This window comes from Strix aluco, chromosome 14 (genome assembly GCF_031877795.1).
Source record: "Strix aluco isolate bStrAlu1 chromosome 14, bStrAlu1.hap1, whole genome shotgun sequence".
Classification (NCBI taxonomy): domain Eukaryota; kingdom Metazoa; phylum Chordata; class Aves; order Strigiformes; family Strigidae; genus Strix; species Strix aluco.
Window position 1 is genome coordinate 11193882 of NC_133944.1, and position 27971 is coordinate 11221852.

At 35.1% G+C, this 27971-nt stretch overlaps 1 protein-coding gene across 2 annotated transcripts in view; it reads left to right on the forward strand.

The window, feature by feature from the left end:
* Nucleotides 1-27971, forward strand: part of LOC141929954 (transcription initiation factor TFIID subunit 4-like) — a 149885-nt gene that overhangs the window by 69080 nt on the left and 52834 nt on the right. For both annotated transcript variants that reach the window (XR_012625159.1, XM_074840115.1), the window contains exon 13: nucleotides 8756-8812. Coding sequence is in view for 1 of the 2 variants with exons in the window: in XM_074840115.1 (XP_074696216.1) it covers nucleotides 8756-8812 (57 nt within the window). In the remaining variant the exon portion in view is untranslated. The remainder of the gene's footprint in view (nucleotides 1-8755; nucleotides 8813-27971) is intronic.

Below are 27971 nucleotides of genomic sequence, written 5' to 3' on the forward strand. Positions count from 1 at the left end.
TGTTTTCTGTGTATCCTGCTGCTTGTTTGTTATGTTGCTTGTTTTTTCAATAGACATTGAGGAAAATACAGTAGCTTGTAGTTCTTAGTTCAAAAACATTTTCCTGACTGCACAAAGTCTTATGCAGGGTGATCTGAGGTTGGGTTAGATGACTTCCTGTGGTCCCTTCCAACCTAAATTACTTCATGATTCAATCTTTTTTTTGAGGGGGTGGTAGGTGGTGTTTGTTTTAATCTTGAATAATATAAACTCCTGTGAAGTCAAAATTTAGGAAATAAAAAAATGATCAACAAGTTTGATTCCTGTAGATTACAGTAAGAGCAAAATAAAGAATTATACAACAAACAAATAAAATTAAAAAAGAGAGTCCTTTACTTGATTTAAATAAATTATCTTAATGAAAATAATGAATGCATAAATCAACTTCATAACCAGAAAGTGACAGGAGACAGCTTGACATGAATACATGGTATACTAGAAAAATATATGAAGGCATTAAAAAACCAAAACCAAACCACAAAGTAGCCATGGAAGAGCAATGCTGATTTATCAGTATTAATGTTTAGAAAGAGAAGTTGAAGATCTTTTGAATCTTTTGGGTGGTGCTTTTACAATGTTGTGATCTAAGTGTAAATGCCAATTTGGAACTGAACTTACGTTGATAGCGTCTTTTCTTTGTGGAACATTGAGCTGGCTCTCAACCATTCTGTTCTGATGGATTGATGACCCATTGCAAGACTTCCGTAGGACATAGTTTGGCAAAATATGGTCGTATTGCAACTCTTTTATTCTAAGTAATAGTTTGTTCATGGTTTCCTTAGAATCTAGGCTGCTGCTCAAATAACTGCAAGGCCACCTGTACATTAACAATAATAACTGTTGAGGTCTTTATTCTGAATTCCTATGTACTAATTCTTTACCTAGGATTTATTTTTTTCTGGTCTTTTATGAACTTGCCTAGTTGTCTAAGGAGATCTAAGTCTTTGTGGAAAGGATGCAGTAACTGTAATGACACAGTTATTAAATGGACACAGTTAAAATTTGCCCCAGCTGCCCTGATAAATAGTGATAAAGATCAGTAACCAGTTCATGTCTCTTTGTGGTCTGCTGATTGATATTTGTGTCTGCAAAGTGGGTGAAGATTAAACGGGCTCTGGAGACTGAAACATCCACTATGCAAAGACATTATTTCCATGATCATGGCATCTTTGTCACCTTGACAGTGTTGTGTCTTTAAAGGTTAGAAAACTTGGAATTTTAAAATGAAATTTCTGTTTCTGCTTTTTTTCCTGTAGATGCATAAATCTAAAAATCAGAAATTTTTTCTTTTATTTATAATTCCAGCTTCTTAATGTGCCTTTTAGACAGACAGAGTGATCTTTTATCTTGTACGTGTTTTGACATGTTATTTTGCAACATGTTTTTAAAGTTACTCAGCAAAGTAATTTTAGGAAAAGTTTCAAAATTGCCTGCTAGTGGTACCTCATCTATTGTCTAGTATGGAAAAGCGTAAACAGGTTTAACTTGCACAGTGAAAATTCTATTTCAATTATTTACACTTTGGAGCCTTGTTAACAGCCAAAGTCCAGGTTTTGACAAATAATAAGATAATGAAGGAAATGTTTTGGGCATTGGAGTGTGGATGGTATTAAGCAATCAACTTTAAAAAATAATCAATTGAAAAGATGATGAAAAATGAAGGAATAGATTGAAATGAAAGGGGAGTCAGCATGAGTCTTTGGGAAGCCTTTAAACCAATGTGGTAATTTTGCATTTGAATTCAGTAAGGGGAAAGAAAGTTAGGTAAATGATGGTCAAAGAAAGTGTCAGGTTTGCAGGTTTTTGTTGTTGTTTTGGGTAGTGGGTTGGTTTCTTTAGGAGGGGAAAAGAAAATACTTGACACTAGTGTTCTGATTGATCTGCAACCATAATTCCAGTTGTTACAGTAGGATGTGATTGCAGAATTTTTAACCACCCAGATGGGGTTGGTTTTGCTTCAGGAAATGTTTTAGGGAGAATGAGAGATAAAATCAGATGGGAAGACAGAAGAAAAAAATATTAGGTTTCAAAAAATATTTTAAATTTTTGACATTCTGAGAAAAGTCACTATCCACGTTAAAAATAATTGTAAAGCTACAAGAGTAGCTTTAAAGCAAAACAGCAGTGTTATGTGGCTCATTAAATGAGTTAATATTACAAAATATTATGTCCCATGCCTGGGAAATACTTGAGAAATAGAAACTTAATACCACAAGCTTAGAAGGATAATGACTGATGTTCACATTCTAGTGAGATGTTTTGGGGGAAGACAAACTTGACAGGAAAGGAAAAATCGTAAGGTATACTATAGTAGCAATGCAACCTACAGTTTCTTTTTTATTAAAAATATAAAAATTGGAAACAAGACTATACTGTTTCAGGACCTAGCACAATCTCTTGTACCTCGGGGATCTCTGCATCATGTTCCACAACGTATGCATACCAACCTAGAACATATGACCCAAAGCATTTCTCTAATTTACTTACTAGTAATTTTTTTTCAAATAGAAGTGTTTAAAGACATAATGGCCCCAAACCTGTGAGATCCAGTCACCTCCTGCTGCTGGAACAGCTCCTGTTTCAAACATCCAGATAATACGATGTCTCAAATACAGAAGCTGTACAGGGAGAGAGTGCAGCTGCCTTGATTGTCATTACTTTTGAGTTATCTTCTGGATACACGAAGATATAATAAAAATGGCACAAGGAGGGGCCATCTTGTATATAAACACCTATGCAGAGTGCAGTCTTTTTAAAGGAAACATTATGGAGAGTCAGCTCTTTGCCCTTGTTTGTTTTCCCAGTAAGAACACACTGGCTGTTGTTTCCATGTGTGTGCAGAAGCAGAGATCTTTCGAATATGTCTTTGGTGACTGGTATGGGAAATTGCAAGAAGACCTAAGGAAGGTCTTAAGACTGCAGAAAGGTCAAAAGCCAGACTAAAATCACTTGAGGAATTTATCTTTACATTTGACATGGTGTGTGTTGTATGGAGTTTCTCAAAAAAAAAAATCGAAGCACAGGTCTTGCTATAGTAAAAGGTGCGTTCCTTGATGCTGTAGCTATTTCCAAAACCTGGAAAAGGCAAGCTGTGTGTGTCAAATTGAGTGAGATTCTGGTTCTGGGCTAATAATGAAAATACTTCTGTCAGCAGGAGGAATAGAAGTTTGTAGTTAATGATTTTGGGTTCGGTTTTATTTCTGAACTCTTTTTTGGAAAGAGCAGTGTTTTCTATGATAAAGAGGTACAGCTTGCGGTTGTCCTTGTTTTCAGAAAATCCATGAATACTACTTCTGTGATATAATCTGTAATAAAGTGGATCATGTTAAAATTCCTGTGTTAATTCATCTGCTTAAACTGGCTAAATGCATGTTTATTTTATTATCATATTAATTTTGAAAATCAATTTCCATATATACGTTCTATTAGTCTATTATTTTGAGTGTTCTGTATTAGTAGCAAAAGCCTGTCAAGTTTTGGGGTGTTAAATATGGCTATCACAAGAGTAAAATCTCTTCTGTAAAAAGAATAATTACATAAGTAAATGGAAAATTATGTTTAGTGTTGTTTGCACAGTTAATTAGTATTTATGAACGATAGTGATTTTTATAGTACTATAGGCTGAAGGGCTTTTTTTATTGGAGAGAGTTCATTGAAATTTGACAGTGCAGATTTTCTTACACACACGCCCTGTGATTACTTGAAGGGGTTACCTCTTTGAGCCAGAGATGAGTTCAGTTGTCATGCCAATTTAATCCTTTCCCCCTCTTCTGAGAGTACAGTGGATATAATGCAGCTTTCTGTGAGGTTGAAGCACTCTCTGAAAGGAAACTTATACTCACTTCTGATGAGAGGAGAGCAGAGGGAATTACTGTGTTGAGATAATTTTCTGAATTTTTAGAAATTTGTTACTTCAATTTTAATGATTTTAAAATAAATCTTTTTTTTAGACCTGTACTCTTGCATTCCACCTCACTGTGGTCATAGCTCTGAATAGGGTTTTACCCTCAGCTATGCTGCTTTTAACTTTCACTTTTTATTAACAAAGCTAATGTGAAAGCAAAGTGTTTCATGTTGCCAATTTAATTTCTTTAATTAAAAGTGAAAGTTATAAGCTGGTACAGCCGTGGGTGAAGTTCTAATGTCATCAATGGGGAAAAATAGGTTTAAAATTGAAACTGTTGGCACAGCAGTGGCTTTCAATAGTACAGCACCTGCAGTTGTGACTCTTAACTTTATTTAATGAAAAAAAATTAATTTGAAGCATTAAAGACCCCCAGTGTATGTATTGGGAAGGGGGAGTAGAGCCTTAACTGGGTTCAGGTGTTGCTAAATGCAGGAGACGTATTTAGGAGGAGAGACCCTGTGAGACATAGGTTAACAAGTTGAGACTTCAAAATCATTATAAATCTAACAGAAAACTTTTTTTTGTTAGTGAGACAAAATGTAACAACAGTGCTGCTTTGACATCACAAACTGCAACAAAATACTGAATAATGATCATAATTAAATACATCAGAAGGACTATTAGTCTGCCCATCTGCATAGACACATGGAGTATCCTCCAATTTTAAAAATAATTGTTGCATATATTTAAGTATTACATGAGTTACAGATAGTATAATTATTTGAAAGTACTGTTGCTTTCTAATTTAAGACAATTCTATGAAATAAAAAAATCTGCTTTTTATAACTACGCTGTTAAATGTGTAATTAGATGTCTGTTTTTGTGGCATTCTTCCTTAACACAAGCAAGGGGAAAAGCTGAGGTTTGGAACATTAGGGAGTTTGGTAACATGTAAATGAAACCCCATATTGGGTTTTGAACAACCCCATAACGTGTTTTGAATACACACATTTAACATATGCTGCTTTTCATACTTTGAAAGTCTAATATTTCCATAGACCTAATGTGATCTGTGCAGTTTTCAGATAAATAAGATAGCAAGTTCTCTAACACAAATCACTTTCATTCTTAATAATTAAAATATCAGGCTGTCTGGTCTAATACAAGTAGCTTGTGTTTAGAAGAAATGCTAACAAACCTGGTTTGGTGAATAAGTTCTCAGTAGGAGACAGCATTTAATGTATTTAAAAGTATGTTATCTGGTTAGGATCAGTCCTAAGTTTCTCTAAAATTACTATGGGAAGCTAGCTTGCTTCTAAAGGTGTTTATTCATCAGCATGAAAATATATTACGTAAACCCATCTTACTTTATTTACAGATCTAGACATGAAGAATAGAGAGGGGAAGGGAAAGGAGTTGTGATTAAACTCCTTGAAAGTATTTGAATAGGGGGGTTCTGTGATTGGGTGTTTCCAAAGCTTTAGAGGAAGGAGACATTGGTGCATTAAAAGATTTTGGAAAAACATGTTTCACAAGACAGGTGAGATGCAGCATATTAAGATTTGGATGTTAGAGGGAAAGGAGAACCAAAAATTTGAGATGATTTCAAAGAAAAAATTTAAACTGGAATTAAAAAAAACTAGGAATGATTAGTAGTTTGACGAAAGTAAATGTAAAATATTAAATTATTGTGAATAAAAGTGGTGGCATATAGACGAGCACTAAAAGAGCTGAGCAGCAGCAAAATTGTTCAAACTCTTCGGATGAAGGAAAAGATGTTCACATGTGGAACGGAGTGTAAAGAGAAGCCAGTGACATTTTTAAAGCTTATCTAGGCACCTCTGTTAAGCTTGACATTTTCATTTTGCTTATACTTGCTTTCATGTGTGTTGCATCGGCACTGAAGAAGCCTTTTATAATTTACATTAGATCGTAAAGTGAAGAATTAATAAAATAGTCAATGTTTATACTTTTCCTTTAACACATTTTAGCCTCCATATGCTGATGATTTTATTTCTGAAGGTACTGATTTGCAAACTGACATGGTAGTCAGCAGGAAGGCATTTTAGTCTCAATCTTTTTTAAAAAAATCTATTAAGATCTATCTGAACACAAAAAAACCCCAAAAATTACAGATAAATTCCTTATTTTTTTACTGTTACTTATACCAGTAATGACACATCCAGTGTAAAGTTGGAATTCTACTTGTTTGAAACAAGAGCCTGAGCTCTTTGACAGGCCCATTTGGTGTGGGTTCAAGGAGTAACCAGCAACTCATTATGCTATTCTAAATGTAAAAGTAGTTCTACCTTCACCTTCAATATGGATTTATACATCTAATATCACCTGGTCTTTTAGATCTTCATTACCCAAAAAAATCCTGTATTTAATATCAGTCATGAGTATCTGTTTTCACCTCTGCAGTAATTTTTGTTACTTATTTGTTGTGAATGAGCTGGAGTTTTATACAGAATAGATCATCTCCATTTTTGCCCGTATTTGGGGTCTGCTTTTTCAGATTATCCCGAACTTCAGATCTACTTTTATTTGGTCAGTTTCTGCAAAAAAACCCCCAACTTTTAACTGTGTTATTTTTTTAATCAGTAGCACTTTCAGAGTTTTTCCTTCACTTATGGAGTCCAGGAAACTGAAATGTTACTTTGCATCTATTGCTTTAATTTTTCTTACAATGTCCCCAAACACAATGTAGATCTGGTGTGTTTTCCAGGGTTCTATCACTTTCTTGTAGGAACTTGGTAACAATATTAGAAGTCTCAGCTTGATTCTCCCAGGACATTCTGCTTTCTCCTTAAGCTGAAGTGCTTTTAACTTGTACTTTGCATTTGGCAAATGATTCAGCTTCATACAGTAGTATAACAACACTTTGTATTTTTGTACTGCTTTCACTGTGAGACTCAGAAGGCAATAGAAATTCATTGTACATTTATAAATTTATCATCAAAACCCACAAAAGGGCTAAGTATGATTTTCCATACATCATACTGGAGAAACTGAGGCACACAATGATTAACTATTATCCCAAAATGACAGAGCAAGGACCTGATTTAGCTCAGTTTATAAATACTTACCTAAGTCCATCTCCTAGGGAAGCAACTCATTGAATGGGTTTGGTTTTTAACCCAGTAGGTATAATCAGATTCTTAGTAATTGCTCTACTGAATAGAGTCCCTGCTCTCTTGACAGATCCACAGATTTTGTGAAATGCCTTTTTGTTTTTTAAACATTAACTAGATCAGATTATCTACATTTTTCTTTTTGTCTGTCCACAGCATTTAGAAGGAATATTAGTCTATGTTAAGTTGGAGTTCCTTTCTTGGTTGGCACAACTACAACATGAGAGTCTAATTTGGTCATTAGCTATCTACAGATTTTAATTTCTCATTACTTTACTCTAGACACTATCCTGTCAAACTGCCTTTTATGCCAACAGGCACAAAATCACTAGTAGGTGGTGTTGGAAGATGAAGCTAATGTGCACAGTGGAAGAGTCAAGCACAACTTCTAAAAATCTCATAATTGTTTAATTTGGCCATGCTTTGTCATCACTGTGTATTATATGTGTGCTATATTAGCTGAAAAAGTAATTCCAGTTTAGAAAAAAACAAACAGGAAAAAGGATAGAGAATTCAGTATCGTTGATGCCCTGTCTGCCAAATCATAGTCAAGTCTCTCTCCAGGTATATCAACAACATTACATGACCCCTTTTCCTTAAAACCAATCTCCCTTTAGTTTTCTTCATGGAAGCTGAGCATATGTAAGTTTGCAAGCTAATATTCTTTCAAGTCTCAGGTCTGTCTTCAGCATAGAAGGAGGCAGAGAAAGATAGATAGGAGAGAGCATAGATATTCCTTTAGGAGCTGTGTAAATGGTATCACTTTAAATCTCAAAGAAATATTGAAGTAAAACAATTACATCTTTCAGTTATTGGGAACAACAGTTTTCCATGGATGTCTCAAGTTTTATTGCAGCTTCTTACAACTTTTAATGCAACTTTTCCTGAATACTGACCAATCATGCAATTAAAAAGTATAAAGCATATATTAGCCACCTCTTGAGTTTTGAATTCCACCAATTTGGGTATGCTTAGCGAGCATAAATAAGAATTTAATAGTTTTAACATATGGTTGTAAACAGTCTGTATCTGAAGAAATGTACTGTTATGCCCTGTTATTGCAATTAAACAGTTATTCTTAATGGGTTTTTAGAGCTATTGTTGCTAGTTTTGAAGGAAAATACGAAAGTTGCCATTTAGCAGTATTTACCCAGTTTTAAAAATTACAATGTTAATGTTATTAGTAGTGCATGAATGAGTTTAACCTGTGTGTATATCTGTGCTGTACTCAAAGTAAGCTCATACAGACAGTAACATCTTTATTATGAAGATTTACTGTTTGGGAGGGTGACTTTACAACTGTTATCTCCACATTCTCTACCAACAGCTGAATAAAAGCTTAGTTGCAAACAGTAAATTATTTTAAAATAAGTGACTGCAAGGAGTTTAAATTTAAAAGTTCGGATAATGGAAAGGATGTTACTTCTGCTCTCTGATGCTTGAATTTGTGTTAAATAACTGAAATCTAAACCTGTATGGAAACTTTTGTATTGACAAAAACATGATACTTTAAAAAAATGTAAATCTAGGGTAGATCTTATTTACAACTGAATATTTAACTGTCTTTTGGGTGAGGCCTATGGGTTTGAAATTGCACTTCTATGACTGTAAGCATCCCATCTTTGACACCTTGTATCCTGTTCCCCTTTCTTTGCTATTTTTTAACTTACTGCAACAGATGAGGGGTTCTTAAACCATCTGTTAACCTTTTTTCCCCATTTTTTTAAACATGTAGAGTCGCTCAAGGCAAGAAGACCCAGAGCAAGCTAGACTGAAACAAAAAGCAAAGGAGGTAAGCAGAGCTAGAGATCATTACACTTGACATTTCAAGGCTTGAACATATTAATTTTTTATGCCTTGCTACTTGTATATCGTTAATAAAAATCTGACTAAAAACTTTTTAGGATGTATTTGTTGCTTTGCCTTTGATCTTAATGTTTGCAAACTAATACATTAATACATGTGAAGCCTAAGGAGATTTTATAAGAGAATATTTCCATACATTACATTTTCATTTCCATTTTAGGTAGCTGTAGCTTTTGTTGGGTTGTTGATGACAGCAACACCAGATTTTGGTAGAAAATATATGCCTTTGTCTTTTTGTAAAATGTCACTTTCTTAGAAATGTGCTACTTAACAATTTTGTTCTGGTAACAATCTTTCAAGTAATGTAATTGCCAGTTATTTTCTCTACAGTGTTGATTCACTGGACTATTTACACATCAGTCTAAATTACAACAATCTAAAAATTATCAAATAATTTCAGATGAAGTTTTGATATGTTATTCTAAGAGTAACAATGTGTGAACTACTGAGTACCTTCATTTGCTGTAAATGAGAGTGGCTGTCCTTTGCTTAAGGCATCTGATGGCTTAGGATCAGGTTGTAACTTAAATCAATTAGCCTAAAATACTTATCAGTTGAAAGTCATTCCTATTTAAAAAAAATAGCAAAATCATTTGCAGCAAACTGATGCTGGTTTTTTAGCCAACTTTTTGGATATATGCATTAGACAGTAATAATTATACTTTAGAAGGTAATATATACAGAAAAATGCATATAACAAGTTCTTTTGTATTGACCCGTTTTTCCTGTTTTGTTTCCCTGTTGGCAGTATTCTATAGTTCCGTTAGCTGTACAGATTTTATATATATAACAGTCAAAAAAATCCACGTACCATGGTTGAGTTGTATTTGTCTTTTTTTTTTTTCGTTATGCGATTATGTAGTAAGATTTGCTGAAACTAGTTCTTGTAAACATTAGACCATGCCTTAGTGTTTCCAGAGTTGGGTTTGTCAAGCAGGTATTCAAATGAAATAGAGTAATCAAGTTATTTGGCAGGAAAAGACACAGGATTTTAATACTACTTGAGTTTAGTATGTAGCCACTGTATGCAAAGGAAGAATCAGATTTGTGAAAATAATTGATGGCAGGCAAAACTTGCTGTTGAGCTGAGAACTAAAACTATCATGCTGCTGGAAGTGAAAGCAAGCTAGAAATAAATGCATTTCTTGCTGCCACAATATTTGCATTCATTGTAATTCTTTTTTGGCCATTGGAAGCCCGAGGAAGCACAAGTAAACAACAGGGCTAATAAAACCCCATTTTTCTGGTAGTCAGAGTGAAATAGTGGTTCTCTTTATAGCTGTGATAGAAGACTTGCAGTCTAGCCAGTGTGGTTGCATTTGGTGTAGCTGCAGGAGTACTCCCTTGTATGAAAATTCAGGTTGTCCATATAAGCTGTGTTTCTTACCCACTAGAGGGAGTGACGCTGTGCTGACATGTGAATAAAAGAAAGTGTATGAAATGTATTCTGAGTAATGGTAATAGTGGTATTAGTGAAGAGGTAGCAAATATTTTGGTGGTAACCTAATTAAGAATGCTTAGATCAAAATGGTATGTCCTTTTAAAGTAGTGGTGTTCCTGGATATGATAACATGTTTGAGTAAATGCAGAATGAATACTAGGTTTTCTGTTTGAGTGCTGCACCCTGTTCTTTAGTACATTAGCCCTGCCTTTTTTCCCACCCTTCTAATGAAAGTGTATAATTTGCTGGCACCATGCCTTTCTCTGAAGTTGAATTTCATTCTACATATTTGAAACCATAAGAAATATAAGCATGTCTCTGTTTTTAGTAATTAGGATTCTAAAGCTCTTTCTTCAACTAGTTTAGAGACTTTCACCTAAAATATTCAAATATATTTAATAAAAACATATTCTTTTGCATTAACTTTTGCAAAACGGAATGGGGAAGTGGGACTGGCAAGATTTTGATTTAATATTGTTCATATTTTTTTCTGCACTGGATACTGAATATATGCTGATGTCTCAAATTGTATTGGCACTGCCAAAATAAAAAATAACTGATTTTATAGTATAAAAGGCCAATTAGATAGTGTCTTTGGCATGGCTTTGTTATTTGAAATGAAAAGTTTTGAATCAACGCCTACAAAAATGTGAAGATTTTACTGCCAGCTGGGCTGCTCTTAAATGTGCATATGACCCATAATTGAGAGACATTGGATTTCTTCCAAGTTTTGTATAAGCTGATGAATATAATACTGTCAGCTTTGATAATAAGCTGGATTTGAAGCTGTGTTTCCATGATTTCCATGTCTTGAATATTGCCTGAAGACCTTTGTTGCTCAGATACTCTTCTGGGCAGTAGTAAAGTGGCTACTAGGTAGTGTTTTACAAAGCATAAAGAGGGCATCTGAGAAGCCTGTAGCATTTCTAGCTTGTGTTGCTTGTTTAATGATATGATTGTCAGATAGTTTGTTTTTTGATATTGGCAAAGTAGCTGATAATTTCATTGTTATGTTCTGGAAATGGATAATGTTTCAGACTTTGTAGTGTGCCGGCGTTTGAACAGTGACACTACTTCATTCCTTCTGCTAACCAGGCTGGAGCCATTCTCTTCAAAACTGTGTGTGATCACTGGTTCACTGCCAGATAGAAATGGATAAATACCTAAACCAAATGTAACCACTACATGAAGTCTGATAAAGAGAATATAGCCCAAGATACAAAGAAAAGTCAGAGGGAGAAAGTGAAATACCAGAAGTAGTAACTTGCAGTCTTTAAGAAAGTCTTTTAAATCTTTTAAGAAAAAACTTTTCAAGACATTGAAAAAACTCTAGAAAACATTGTCTTGGAATACAAATAAAGGTACCAACACAAGGATAAATAGGATGAAGAGGAAAGAAGGAAGGCTAGCAAAGAGTATTTGTTCCAAAACATTCTCCTTTATGGATATTTTGGAGTCTTTCATTCCGTAATGCTCTGGATTTCCTCCTAATTTAAAAAGGAAAAAGTTCAATTTCTTTCACAGAACTACCATTAAGAAGTCCCCTTTTTGCTTATTGGTGTCATCAAGAAAATGTACAGGGAGATCACTGTGTCCTTTTAACACATTTAAAAATGAATTTGGGAAGGTGAAGATTATTTTATGTTTTATCCTGTAACTCTGTCTTACTCCATTTATTAGCCAGTCTTCAAACTACTCTGCGTATTGTTTAAACCAAACTGGCATAAATCAAGTTTAAACTGCATTTAAATACTTACCAAAACAAACAGAAGGTCCATCTACATATGGTCTTATTGCAGAGACTAGACATAACAGTCAGGTTTCATTCACACACAGGCTAGCACTGTTTTAGTTAAGTCAGTGCAAACCCACTCTTATTTCAGTTTGATTGACTTATTTTGCTTTAGCATTAACCTGTTTCAAATGGACTTGAGTGAAAGCAGTAGAAGAATGTGCCTGTAGGGGTTTGTATTGCTTAAAACTCTCAGTTTACTTTCACACTTTTAAATTGGTACAGCTTTTTGTCAGTGGACATTATATGATTGTTTTAATGGTAAACCTATTTAATAAACTAGTGAAAAATATTTTCTATTGAGACTATTTCAGGGAAGAATGCTGTTCTTCAGCTGTTACTTGTTCCATTGTATTGTAACATAAATTCTGAAATGTTTGACTCTCAGTACAACTTAATGTAAGAAATAACATAATTTGTTAGCAGTGTCTACTTCATATTGCATGATTAAAGCTTTTAAAATCAACTTTTAGAAAATACACTGATTTATGTAGTCTGTTGGAAGCATGGAAACTTACAAATACGACAAAGAAATTATGAGTTCTCTAATTTCCATTAAAAGGGTTCACTAAATAGGACATAAACCAGGCCATATAACTGATGGCAGGAATAGATCAAGATTAGGAATAATTGAGTCAACACCTAGCAGTTAATAGAAATGATTTAAAAGAAAGGCAGGGAAGGTAAGATCCTAAACATCCTTTCCGTCCGTCACGGATATTTTTTTACATATTCAGTGTCTGTTGGCTAAAAATCTTTTAATTTAAAAGTCAAGTAGCTGAGTTTGATCCTGAAAGATTAACTTGGTTAAAATCTTTGTGTCATCACCAACCAAGAATATTGCATAATAATAAAAACTTAAACCAGACACCATAAATGTCTGGGCATGTATCCAGGACCTAGATCAGTTTAGATAACACTCAATTGAGTCTATTCTCAGATGTACTCGTTAACCATGAAAGTGAAATCTCAGACCTGTTGGTATTCATAATAGAAGCATTACCGATTTCAAGTGAAGACAGAAGACAGCCCTTTACATACCTTTGTCAGCACAGATAGCCTGTCTTTCTAGGACTGGATAAAGTTCTTTAACAGTGATAGGTATTTAAGTGGGTTGCTGTTGTGACTGTTATACTGGCTAGGAACTTGAGGAGTTCCCAGTTCTAGCACAAGCAGACAAGGGGCAGGTTTTTGCCATGCTCTCCGGAGGAGTTGTATCCACTGCAGCACTGTGGTAACTGCTCTGCTCAGGTACTGCCATCCCCCATGTCTGACATGTTTTCTGTAACAAAAGCCTTACTCAGCTAAGTTTAGAGTTTGAACTGTATCCTTTTCTGAGTTACATGCGAAAAAATATCTGGACTGTTAGCAGATAGAGTTCTGTAAGAAGCCATAGGATCCTTCTCTTAAAAATAATAATGAAATATGTGCATCATATGATGTATATCTTATGTGGCTCTAAAATTGTGTTAGAAATTTTGAATCCGACATAAAAAGGTAACTTGTCTTTAGCAGAATTACAGAAAATCCAGCACCATGTATTTAGCAATGAGATTATGAAAAAGATTTTACTCTTAACTTGTCACCACGTTAATATTTATCAACTCAATAGGAGTGGTTTCTTTTAAAATATTTAAATAATAGTTTACTGCAGTTATCCCTGTTTTTATAAGGCATTAGTGAAAATGAAAAGCAAATGAAAAGGATTTTGTTTCATTTGGTAAGTTCATTTATTCACCTTTTTAGCAAAACCAAGGTCCTTAAAGATTGTACTAGTAATGCAGTATCTCTTGTGATGAAAAGTCTGAAGAAGTTTTCTACTTTATCATGCTTGACATAAAAATACTGATTCAAAAGCAACAATCTTCTCTTAAACAGGTTTCTTATGAAACATTCCACTGAGAAATGGAGCACTTGGACAGAAATGAGTTTAAATTAAATTGCCACTTAGCTCTCTAACCCATCTGAGGGTCAGTGGATGGGAAGAAGGAAAAGCTAGGAGTGTGATACCTGAAGTAATGATAGTGCAACATTTAGGCAATAATGATTCCTCAGAACTGAGTTGTTTCATAAATAGTTTTCTGCATCAGGTTACCAACGCTATAGCTGTGATGCAGAAGGAATGCAAGCATTTTTGACAATACATGTAGAAGGTTAGATAACAGAGTCACTTCGTTTACACTCTCTCTTTACCACAGGTCTATAGTTTGTACCCAGAAAAATGCTTCAGAAGAATGCTTAGACTATTCTGGTATGGTCGAAGTCCATGCAACACTGCCATGGATTTGGCTTTAGAGTACAAGATTTTCCTGAAGTTATAAAGTTGTTGCAGTGACTTCAGATGTTAGTATTAAACTTGCATCTCAGGGAGAAGTGGTCCTGTCTGTTATCAGTCAAAAGACTTGCATGAAAATCCTGCTGCGTTACCAAGCTTACTGCTTTTATGTTAATTATATTTTTTTCCTTTTGAGTAGATATTACTTTAGATGTACAGATGTATTATGATAACAGTCACAAATTCTGATAACTGGAGTTGATTATGAACTCCCGGGAAGGACAGGAGAGGAAAGGTATTATATTTGCATATGCAAATACTGCTGCTGAAGAAACAAGATCTGTAATCAGTAAGAAATTTATTGCATATGAATCTCAGTGCGTAGATCTTCAAAATTTCTTATTAGTTTAAAGACAGTTGATTTTGCCAAAAAATTTCATGTGTTTCCAAGGATAAAGTATTACCCTGCCATGAATTCTACAAGTCCTGAAGAACTAAAGGCAATAGTAGTCTTACTATTCAGCAGAAGTTTTGCATAACTCTTTGTAAAATTGAAGACCATGACATTTTCAACCTGTTTTCGTGTGTTTAAAACAGAAGTGATGGCAGTTGTTTGGCTGAAGATGAAGTGTGGTGTTACCCTTGCTGTACAGAGAGTCAGAGAACTGGGTAATTGACGGAAAAAAGCTAGGGGATCAAAGGAATGGCCATAATATTTTCCAACTGAGTCAAATTGTTTAATTCCTGCTTAAGTAAAATGTATATTAATTAGAGTTGAGTCAAGGGCTAGGGTTTTTTTGTCTTTTCTCTAACCCAAACTTGACCCAAGATTACCTCATTAGTCTAGCAGAAATCTAAATTAAATCCAATCCTGTCCAACGTAATAATTTCCTTTTACAAAATAATTTGGTGGAGTTCCATAGTGACACATGATTTTAGTGTACATACACTGCCTAGCTCTTCTTTAGTTGAATGCTTATTTTTTGTGACTGATTATAACTGTTGTCTTCAGCATTCTAAAAGCAAACGCTGGTTTACTGATACATGGGCTCAATACATGTCCTTTCGTAAGAAACTATTTTTATACTTGATATGTCTTTATAATAAAAAGTAAAACCATTCTTTTTATGTTTGTTTATACTTCCTATCTAGAAAACAAATTCTTAGAACCTTCTTTACTTCCTCACTAGAATTACGTAGAAATTTGAATGCATTGTGTGAGAAAGATCCTTAGTGTCGTATCAATGTGTTGTGCTACCTCATGAAGACCCATGTCAGATTTGTGTCTTTGTACATGGGGTGTTTATAAGCACAGATAAATGAGGTTGCATACCTTGGAGAATAGGGGCTAATGCAAAACAAAATGGGACAGTTGAGGATGACAAGAGAAAACTGGAAAGCAGGCTCTCTAATCAGCCATTGTTCATTGTTTAGCTGATGTCTCACTGAGTCTAGCAAAGGTATTTGAAAGATAGCAGCCTTCAAATTAACACAGCAGCAGCATCATTTCCTTTAGAGTTTGTATGACAGCTGTATTTGTACTGACGCAATCTGCTGTTTGAGACATTAGCGGGTATGTATGCAAATGAAATATAGTAATTGTCTTACCTTGCTACCAAAACGTTCCCATGTGGCGCTCTGAGAATTTGGGGACATAAACAAGTAAGAGTTGTATACACTTGTAGTAGTTGGCTTTTCAGGATTCTTACTTGTTTTCTCACCTTTCCCAACAAAATTTTAAGTAACTGTGTACTCTAATTTTCAAATAAAACTAGTGAGGAAGACTCAAGCCTCATTTTCAAATTAGAGTTTATCTCTGTTGTGAAATATATTTGGTTCGTGTTTGAATACTTCCAAAAGAGGAACACTTGTTACAAATTCTGCTCTACCTAATGGATTTAATTTTTTAAAAAAGCTGAAAAGGAGACAGGGAAGGAGAAATCCATCCCTGTTGTTTACATTGTCTTCCAGAATGCATACGCCCTGATGAAGTCCTGCCTAAAAAAAGATTGTCGTAACAAGTAGTCTCTCATGATAAAGCAACAGGACTACTTAAATATGATTTTCTAGAATTTAGGTTTAGAATGGTATAAGCTTTTTGTAAAGAATTTCTGAAGCTGACTTTGCCTTTCTGAATCTCACCAAAATACTCCGACAGGACCTTGCTCTTGTAAAATGAATTCTCTGATGGTGGTGTGTGACTTTTCTACCACAGGAAAGTGGCTTCAGATCCCCAGCAGTTTTCCTTCCACATCTGTAGGAGTAACCAGTGCTACTGCTTTTGGATTTTGAGGCACTGCTAAACAAGTGGAGGGTGTCAGCCCCCTTTTTCTGATCACTTTTGGGTGCCCAGACAACAGAGCTTGGTCAAGAGATAAGGGAACCATTTTCTTCCTGCTTTGTGATGTGAGATTTGTGATAAGGATGGTTTGGCTTTATCTCTCCTGAGTGCCTGACAATTGCATCCAGAGGTTCTAGGAGAGGCAGTGAGGAATCTGTGCAATGGTACTTCCTTTTCCAAAAGTTTTAAAATTCTTTTTATATATCTAAATATATAGAGGTATAGATAAGTGTATCAGATAAATTTGTGCAAGGAAGACGACAACACTGAATTTCCAGTTTTCCTTCTGCCTCAGTGGTATTTTGTCTGAATATGGGTCTTCCTCAGGTAGAAACAACAACCTCTTGCTTGTCATTCTGTCAGAGCTGGAAAAAAATGAAGAAAAAGAAAAAAAAATTTTCATTTGGAGCAAGCCGTGAATGGGGAAAAAATCGTATATAACTGTTTTATCTGAACACTGCAACAGATTTACTTCCCTGCTGATCTGGCAAAATAATAGCGCTTTAGACTTTAGAATACGATTGCCTATTTAATAAGTAGAGGGCAGCAAATGTCAGCTGTGTCTGCTTGTCAGAAACTGAGGAGGTTGCTTGGACAACAATCTAAATTATTATTTAGATGTTTTGGACCCTTAGTCAAGCCTGCTCTACTATATAGAAGCTTGCAAGGAGAGGTCAAGGTGTACTTAGGCTTCAGCCTGCAGGGCAAGTTTTCCCCCATCCTCTGTATGCACATTGGTTTCTTACTCCAAAATAAACCTGAATGAGGGCTTTAATTCTGCCGCTGAGCTAACATGTTTGTAAGCCCTGTTTGGCAGCCTCTGAGTGCCCGAGGCAGCACACAGCTGCCAGCTTTCATCTGCCCCCAGTTCCTCCGGGCGCTCCGCGTCACATGAGAGAACCTACGGGGATTGAGACGCACCTACTAAATCTTCTGTTCCCCTGCCCACTCAGTCTGGGTGCTGCACATTGCACCGGCAGCGGGCAGCTGGCCATCAGCAATCAGCTGCACACCTCCTGCTGACAAATCTTCAGTCTCTTCTTTGTGCAAGACCCACATACAAAGACCTGCCTGTGGTCCCCACATCTACTTCCCGGCTGTGGGCTGGAAGGGTGTTTGCATGTTCTGTCATCTTACAATGGCAGGACCTCGTTTGAAATGCATACATTTTGTAGAACATGCGGCATTTCGTAAAATCTGTGATCTGTTTCTAGACTGTTAGTGGAAGATGAAAGAGTTCATGGGAGCAGAGCTGAAGTTGGAACCATAGTAGTAAAATTTTAAAAAGTAATTTAAAACTTCCTTGCCAGCACATTTTTGAGAGTTGAAATATGTGCATGCAATATTTTTGTGTATCTCCAAGTAATTTATAAGATATACAAGACATTAATCTTCACAGATCTCTCGAAGAATATTTTATTTAGCAGATTGTAAAATCAGATACAAAGAAATAATCTGATTCTGTAAATCTGCTTTGTAAAAGTATACTATAATTTTCCTGCAGGGTTCATCAGCAGCTGCTGTCTATCTGTGCTGGGATGTGACAATTTGTGTTACGTATGTATTTATTGTGGAGAATGTGAACATTAGCTTTGTTGTCATTTTCAGGTAGTTTATTGTGGTAGAGTTTTAAGGAGTATTTAATACAGTTAACAGTAGGGTAGAAAGTGTCAGTTTTGACTTAGTAAATACTAAACATTTCTGTCTGGAGCTAGGTTATATACATACTCTTCTCCTAAAATACAAGCCAGGTGGCTAGTCAGTAACCTGTAGGGGTCATGAAAGGTGTGTTAGCATCTATTTCCTATTTTTAGTTTAGTCTTGTCATTAAAAAATACCTTTGTGTCAGCCTGTGAAAGAGTCTTCCAGTAGTTACATAATCTTAGTTAAATAATGAGATACTGCTCAACATACCCTGAAAAAGTAGTTCCCCTTTAGTAATAGTAATTTTTTAAATAAATAAAATGTATTCTTGCCATTCACAATGTAAACAGGATGATTGTTTTTCCCTCAAGTATGTGTTTACTAAAAGTGGATATGATTATCTCTAAAATGTAAACACTTGAAAGGCACTACTATATTTTTAACGTTATTAGGCAGTTGAGTAATGATTTGTAAGACTTTTGTTTTCCCATACTGTTGAAAATTGTTGCTGAATGGGTGGTTATCTTCTGGTTTTCTCCCTGGAAATGGTCAGAAAGATGTTAATGTGATTTTTCTGGATTGGGAAAGTATGTTATCTATTTGTGCTGACAAGTGTCTGTACACTGAGGTGTTACAGCTTCCTTAAAACTGGTATCTCAGTATCTGTAGGATTGAAGCGAATTGAAAAACAGTATGATGCAATTACAGTTCATAGGTTTATTGACTCTGCACAGCCATGCGAAAATCTAAATAAGCAATCTGAGGTACAGAGTAGGCTTCCTTACACTTCTGTGTCCTTTCCTTCATAACTAGTAAATCTATTTATATTCAGAACACACATTTATATTCTTGAAACAGAAATAACACCGTGTAGATTTCTGAAGATTTCTCTTAATCTTGTTTTTTGACATACTATCAGGTTTTTAAGGGGATTTTTCACCCTATGTGGCCAAAAGCCATATTCACATGTTAAGGTGCATGAAAATCTATTCATTTCCCAAAATGTAAGAATTAAAAAAAAAAAAATCTGCCCTCAAAGAAGTGCTCATATCTGGCAAACATGTCAGACAAGTCAAGTAAGCTTTAGGAAGGTGTCAAATATACAAACCAGGAAATTAGACTGAACATAAAAACTGAACTCAGGTATTAATTGTGAAGACAACAGAGAGGGAGAATGTTCACTTTACTAGAAACGTAATAGACGTGAGATTGGTGAGGACAAAGCACATTTTTGTGAGAAATTGGATAATTTTGTCTATTTTCAAAATCTGTGTTTAAATTCTGGAAAATTTTTATATATATTTTCATAAGGAGCCCTTAGTCTTAAGGCAGCCTGCACTTTGTGGGTCTAATGGACATCTGCCACCTCCAGGGAAATGAGATAGGCTCCCCAGTATAGAGTACCTGTAGAATATATAGGGATATCTGCTGTGTCTTACTATGACAGGTAATAATTAAGAAGACTATTGAATATACATTATTACTTCACTGTATATACTGCTGTTTAATTAAGTAAAACACTTTCAGCTTCCTGTTTTGAGGAAGAATAAACTCGGTTTTCAACAAAATTGTTCTCTATTTTAATAATTCTCTGGCATTAGCAGTTACCAGTTTTTCCTCCTTAAGCAATATGTTCAGGGAATCCATTGTTTACTAGGGTGTATCAGAAAACATAGATACGGGATGACTTTTTTCCTCTCAAGAATATAAATTGTTTGAATCTTTTAGCTATTTTACCTTTTTAATGATCTAGGTGAGCACAAGGTAGAGTGATACAGACCTCCAGTTTGCATGGAAAACATCTAAAGAACATGCAGCTACACTAGCTAACCCTAGCTAGTGTAACCACTAGCTAACTTCTCTAGTCTCAGGTTGAAAACTTGTACCTTATTTTAGGATGCAGAAGTCGAAAAATGCTCTGGATTGTACTAGAGATGTCACTTCTCAGAGAAGAAAGGTAACTTGAGGTCATGAGAGGCTGGCACAGTTTTCTGAGACCAGTTAATCCCAATTCTGTCAAGGTTTAATCTCGGTAATTTACATAGAGGTAAAATAGACTTCACTATTGAGCTAAACTTTTGTGTATGTTGCATGTAGTCATGGTGCTCAGTAGAAGATGCTAGATTTCAGTAATATGTGATAGTGTTCTGCTCTGTATTTTTTTGATGTTTTGGATATAGGGCAATTATAATACATATTTAAATATTTTGTACATTGTTACATTATCTAAAATGCATATATTTCTTAAATTTGTCAACTGATGCTTCTGTGAACATTGCAATATATGATGATTTCTGTGATCTGCTCAGCTATACAAAAGAAAAAAATCATAAATGTGCATTTCATAAATATCCTCAGGTAATTTTAACTGAGGTATTAAAAATAATTCCTGAGTCAAAAATGCTCATCTGTCCATGTGTCTATGTGGAGAGATTATTTCTGGGACATACTGAAATTTGAAGAACCACCCCCCCAAATCTGATGGAGAAGGAAATGTCTGCCTTAGCAGGCATGCTAACATTTGGGAATGCTGAGAACATGTGGTAGACTATGTGGCAAAAATGAGAATGATCTGACTGTTTTGTCTCGGGGATTTTTATTTTTGCCCTGTTTGCCTCTTAGTGCATTTTTGGTCCTGTCACTTTTTAAATGCCTGTTCCTCATATATAAAAAACTGGAAATTGAAGTCGTCTCTGTCACCACCGTTGTAACTCTGGACTAACTCTGTTGACATCAGTAGCAGTATTCAAAACAAAGAGAATTTATCCCTCTGGTATTAATCTCAAATCAAAACATCTCCTGTGGACAATTATGATTTATTGTTATCAGCTGCATTTAACATTTTTACTTAAATGCAAAATATTTTTATAATTATGTATATAAAATAATCTGTGTTTATGTATACCATTTATTTGAAAATCAGCTCAAAATTTTCTGATTTTGCATTAATTTCTGGTTTTGTATATTTAGCGTATATTTCCAATCTCCTCACTTTGATTTTATTTAAGATGCAAAGAAGAATGTAAAGCTTTTTAATGCACCGAATCTGTTTTCTCTTTGCAGTAGTTTCACATTTAATTACAGCTGTCTTTGATAATAAATTGTGTGCCAGAGTTTGTAATATATTTTATAAAGCAAAGTCCTTTGGTGAGTTGGTTACTGAAACAATAAGCATTTGTGACAGGTTGTTTGCTGAATACTTCCTCTGTGCATATGGCAGATCATAGTTCAGTTGTTAGCAGATTATCCATTGTGCCTTGATGTTAAAAGAGGATACTTTCCAGCCTGTGTTTAAAGCTGTTCTACACTGTCCTATGTTATGTTGAGTGGGATCTAAGTTAGGGGAAGTTCACATATACTAAGAAGGGAAAAAAAAATGAACACAGCAAATAGCTTGTAATGGTATTAGCTTTCTGCTCATGATCACTGATAGTATTTATTGTGAATTTTTCCACTGAGTTTAAAACTGCTTTGAAACAGTTAATCAGCTCTATAATAGAACATCATGAAATATTCTTTAAATTTATAGCCAAAAAATAACCTTTAAAGACATGTAGAACCATTATTACTTAGGGGCCAGCATTTTAATCCCATATTTTTAGAACTGGACTGGTCAGAAAAGTGAGGGGGGGTTTAGATATCAGTACACTGAACATCAATTTTAGAACATAAGAAAATTTCACCCAATTAGAAAAGAAAGTCAGAAATAGCTGTTTTCAAGATTGTGAGCAAGAGGAACCTATAATGCGGGGATAATCTGTAGATTTCCTCACTTATAATGTGCCAAGAAATAGAGAGCAAAGAATATAGTGGATTTTTTCTGTGAAAAAAATATATTCTGCTGTTGGTGACGCACATTTTAGACTTCTAATATTTTGAAGGATCATTAAGATCTAAATGAAATGTTCAATTTGCAATAAATTGAAAATAAATGGAACCCCCATGTGTTGTTTTGGAGATGGGGAGAGTATTTTGGGGAAAAGCAGAAGGAAGAGTGAAAGATTAAAAATATTTTACTTGAAAAGATGAATGTAAGGAGGTACATTTTAGATCATCTCACTTCCTTTTTAATGCAAATCTGATTCTTTGATTATTCACTTTTATTATTTATTTATCCTTATACAAAAGTTAGAAATTATTACATATTGGGCATGTAGGCATTTTTATAATGCAATAATAATAGTGCAACTATTGCACTCATTTCATCTATTGGTGAAAAAGGATTTCAGGAAAAATAATTTTGAATAGAATTAATTAAGGAATTCTTAAAGTGCTAAGCTTAATGTAACTGCAGTTCTTTAAAGCAGAAAAACAAGAGAGAAAACAAATAACGCCCCTTAAGCAGATGCTTATTCATGTAGGATAACTACTCTTTGATTTTGGAGAGGTGGTGTGACTTGCGGTTGGAAACCTTGATTTATTGTGTCGTTATTTATATCTGCAATAAATGAGGAATAAGCATAAAACATGAAAAGGAAAATTAGGTATTACGCTAGTTCTCTTTTTGTATTTTATTTACATGAAATATGCATTTTTTTAATGGTGTGTTGCTGTGGCTTTTGTTGACCATATCTGTACGCCAGGTCTGTCTGCTTGTTTCCATTGGCTTGTCATGTTCACTAATTAGGGAACTGCTGCATGATTCACCTTGTTAATTAGAGGGACTTGCACACAAAGGCCCTTCGGGCAGTGCGAAAGAAGAGCCTAGCACTAGTGCCCTGAGAAAGCTACAGCCTGTGAAGTAATTCTTCTCATCTACCTTCTATTTTTTATTTAAAATGAATAAATCATTGAGATTTTCCTTGTGGAGTGAGAATGCAAGAATTCACATCTTTGTAAGATGTAAATTATATGTGATCAATAGAAGGGGATGACTACTGTATTGTACTTACAAGATTCCCTAATTTACTACTTGTCAGTGTATGAAAAATTGCTTGAAATATTTTGTCCCCACACTGTGGTATGTTGTTCCCTTGATCTGCAGAAGAAATGAGTGGTAGCGGTTTTGCTATAGTTAAATCTAAAATAGGAAAGATGTAGATTATTTAAATTTCAAGCTTGTTTTGCATCCCCAGTGGAACTTCCATTTTGCAAGTGAACCCCCAGTACTACCCCCGCAACTTTTAAGGGGGAAAAGAAGGTGGGTGTCTGGCTATTTTTGTTCCCGATACTGCTCTGCCTCAAATCTCACTTTTGAAGAGAGTAGCATACTTGCTATATTGTGTATTCTTTAGTTGAATATAGTTTCAGAATAAATTAAAATTGTTTTTGTCATGTCACTTAGACTTGATCAAACCACAATCCAGACTGCAAAAAAGGATATTGCGTTAAAAGTGCACAACCAGTCTCTACACTACACATTTCCCATCTGTTTATGACACTTCAGAAATTAACTTCAATGCCATTTGCTCTAACTATTTGATTAAAATTACTTATTACAGCCAAATGATTTTTAGTAGATTGCTACATTTGCCTCATTTCCTCAAATGAGGCTGGCAGTTTCAAGATGCAGATTTCCCATAAGAATGCTAGAGGACTGGTATCAAAATCTGGGCATTTTCTTTTGGAATAATCTAGTTAATAAAGCCTCTTACCAGAATTTCTGATTAACTAGTATTTTAAATGCACTTAAAATTTCTGCTATTCAGAAGTTTTGTGGTAATGGCATAGGCAGAAAAATTTTACCAAAAAATAGAAATATTTATTTGGAAAAAATGGGAAAAATGTTTCAGGCTGACTTGAGATTTTATGGTATGACATACTGTCATTCTTCACTTCCACAAAGCTGAGATCTTCTACATACCTCAGTCTTCAGTTGACTCCAATGATATACTAACCAAAAACATACTTTCCCCATGTTTTTGGTACAGTTCTGGTGTACAAGTGTATGCCAGAGATGGAATAGAAAGAAAAGTAACAAAAGGCCATGCTATGTTATTGAAACATGCGATGCATGAAGATCGCAGCAATAAAATTCTTGGTTCGAGTCTCATAGTACTTACGCAAAGTTGTAGTGTCCATGGAAAGTTTTCACTATTCAAGTAGCTGTTGTATTACTCTGACACAATGAAAGATTCTTTAAAGGGTATTTTTAAAAATGTTTATTTCTGGGATACTTCACCATCTGAAAAATAGAGCAGTTGATTCATGTTCTAGTACAAGCTTTAACACTGTGTTACAGTGGGCAGCATAGCCTCTGGGAGTTACTGCATGCATTCCAGCTGCAAGCGTGGGGAGCTAATAGAAAGCTTGGTTGTGAGGTTCATCTGACCCTCATATTTTCCAGTGCATGATTTTAAAAAAAGTAAAGTGTATTTCCTCACTTCTCTTAGTTGAGTTAGCTCCCATTATTCCAGTGTTTTTGTCAGACCTCCCTAACTAAAGCCACAGCTCAACAAGTTTGCTGCTCTTTGTTACTCTAGTCCATAACTCTAGACATAACCATCATTCATACAGGTTTTCACTGTATTGTATATTCCCTAATCTTCATTAAAACATCAGTTTCAGAGCCCTCATATAGTGTCTCACTTCAGGGAGAAAGGAGAACATCCTAGAAATCTTAGGAGGATAGTAAACCCCCACTTAGATTAACAAAGAGCCTGGGAAAACTAGTCTTTCTCACCAATGTCCCAAGAGTGAGCATATTCTTCTGTTGCATGCACCTGAATTCAGGAGCCTGTAAGCCATTGAGCTTTTTGACGGGTATTCTTACCAGTCATATTTATACTGTATGAGTATGTCTTGCTTCCATTGAAGAACAGGTTAAGAAGACTTGTAATTGTCCATTGTTACATTGCTCCGTAATAAAATGAAGACTGATAACAAAAAATAAAATAACAGATCATAGGGAAATTTTTTCAGAACTTTTTCAGATCTTACTACAAGTAACTTACTGGCATCTCAAAAAGTTGCCAGCCCTAGTAATGCTGATCCTGGTAGTTGTCTGTGCCTCAGACACCCTTTGCTCAAATGACTCAGCAAATCTACCAAACTTCTACTGAGCTTTTGGCTCAGCAAATCTACTGAACACCATTATGGGATCTAACAAATATCAGGACTTAAAATAGGAGTGTTGCCAGCTTAGTATAGAAGAGCTTGGGACTGGAGCTACCAGAGATAAGTTGTTTGAGGAATAATATAATCAAAACAAGACAAAATGTGCTGGCGCTCCAGTAACAGATTTTAAGGAATGAAGAAATGTAATGATTAAGGTTACTGGAAAGACAAAAACCCCCATTGTTGTAGAACTTTCAGAGGAATTTGAGGGATATCGTTCTAAATAAAAGTATTTATATTGTATTGCTATAGATGGGAATATGTAGTTTAAGAGATGGTTGGACAGTTGCAGAAATAAATGGGTTTAAGTTAAACTAAAATGGTGCATTGTATTTGAAGAATCAAAAAGGCAACAAACCAAGAATACCCATAATTAACAAAAAGAAGTTTGTAGGTACCCATAAAAAGCATTAGTTGATTAAAGAGACTAGTGGGATAAGAACTTCAAACTATTTGGGGAATAAAATAGTACAGAAACAAAGTATACTGAAAAATTACAGGGCTTTTTAAAATCACTCTCAAAATTCTTCATGTATTTGATTTTTTTTTGTAAGCTATGAGTAAGCTTTTTAGGAGACTTCCAAGAAAATGAAACTTATGAGTATGAATATATATATATATGAATCAGTTCAGACAGTATGTGGTCTTGAGTAGTAAGGAGATAAAATTGTAGTTTTACTGATAATTATTTAAAAAATCACATTTAACTAGGTAATGTACATGACTGGAGAAAATTACACTTAAGGCTTTTTTTCAGGGAAAAATAAAAATGAAAGGCAGGATGCACCTGGCATTTTCTGTATCAGAAGTTTGACATACATTGTGTTGAAAGTAATAAGGGAAATGTTAATGGAAAATTTGAGTAAATGTCCAAAACATAACGAAATTAGATTTAATAAACACAAATGTCTATTGTAGGAAAGACACTTGGTCAAAAGTACCCCAGTTAAGGTTCCAGAACTGTATTCAGATGCTCATTATTTTGAGAAACATTCATCTTGGGGGCTGAAATGTTCCCAGCTTAGTCTTTGCCCAGGGTGATTTATTTCAAACAGTACGCCATAATTGTTGACTGTTGTTAAAAGTGTGTGGGAAAGGAGAAGAAAAAAAAAAGAAAAACCCAACATACACACCCCTTTTCAGTAAAGTAAAATCTTGATCTGTTTCAAATAGATGTGCAGCCATTGCAAGTGATGACTGGAGCTTTTACTTGGTTGTGGGAGAACACTTGTGGAGAAGTAGCATCCAGCTTTATACTAAGAAAATTAGGTATAATTTGGCAGAGTTATGAATGCTTTAAGTGTCACAGAGGGTGTTCAGTGTATGATTTGCTATTACACGTGCAAAACTGCTCTGGTATTGCATTATTGCAGTGACACTTCTAAACTTTAGCTACTTTAGACCAGTTTCTTATGAGCCAGCATGCTATTGCTGTAGGAGTTCTGCTGACCTTTAGAGACTTCAGTAATGCAAAAAAGAGGCAGGAGCATAGCATGGGCATTCTGAAGACATTGTCTGTTTTTCAAGACTCTCTCTGAAATTCACTGATGTACTGATCCTTCTTGATCATTGTCCTGGACTTGTTGAGGTTACTGCCAGCATTTTTAATGAGTTTCATTTTTTTAATTGCACCTTCTATTGTGGACATCTTAGGACATGTGTAATGTTTCCACATTTCAGGCTCTCGTCAGAAAAGAAGATGTTTTTCCACAGGGTGTAATCACTGTCTGAGACTGATAGATACATGTTGCAGAACCATCAATTAAGACAAGCTTTGCACAGCATATGACTCTGTTATCAGGAATTAAACCATCCGTCGCAAACAGAATTAGGAGGGATCTCCATTGATGCCTATTGGCTAGAAATCAATGCTTAAATCATTGTTTATATGATCTTGCTTTCATCAAACATTTCTGCCATTTAGCGTTCTCCGTTGCCAATTTCCTGTTTGGTGTTCATTCCTGGCTGTCTTCATTCTTGATTGCAGTTTACTGTCTGTTGATATTTATAGCTTCAGTTGTGCTGTTAACCTCTTCTCTGTCCTCTTTTCTTCTTAGGTGGTATTTCTGAACTATGTTGGGAATTGTAAGTAGCCAAAATCTAGGTCTTTGTGGGCTGAGTTTCTGTGACTACAGAAACTTACTTTTATAACTCAGCTTCTATTCCCTTATCAAATCCTGTATTGACAGTATTTAAACATACTTGACTACTTCCTCAAGCTCTTTATTCTTCTTTGTCTTCACAATCATCTCTGTCTCTCTGTCACCGGGTTATTTTCCTTCCAGGCCAAAACCCATCCAATTTCTGCCTGTAGGTAGAGAAATGCTTCCTTGACCTTTCTCTCTCTCATGTGATGCCCCTCCCTCTTCTCCCTCTTATTTTGGAAGATATTTACATGTAGACTTAAATTGTTAAGAGTTCCAGTCGTCTTACTTTCTGATCATATTGAAGGAAATTTCTCTTAGTGCAGTCTTTAGCAGCTACAGGTCAGGCCCATATTTCATCTACATCTCTGCTTTAAACAAAGCGAATTTCA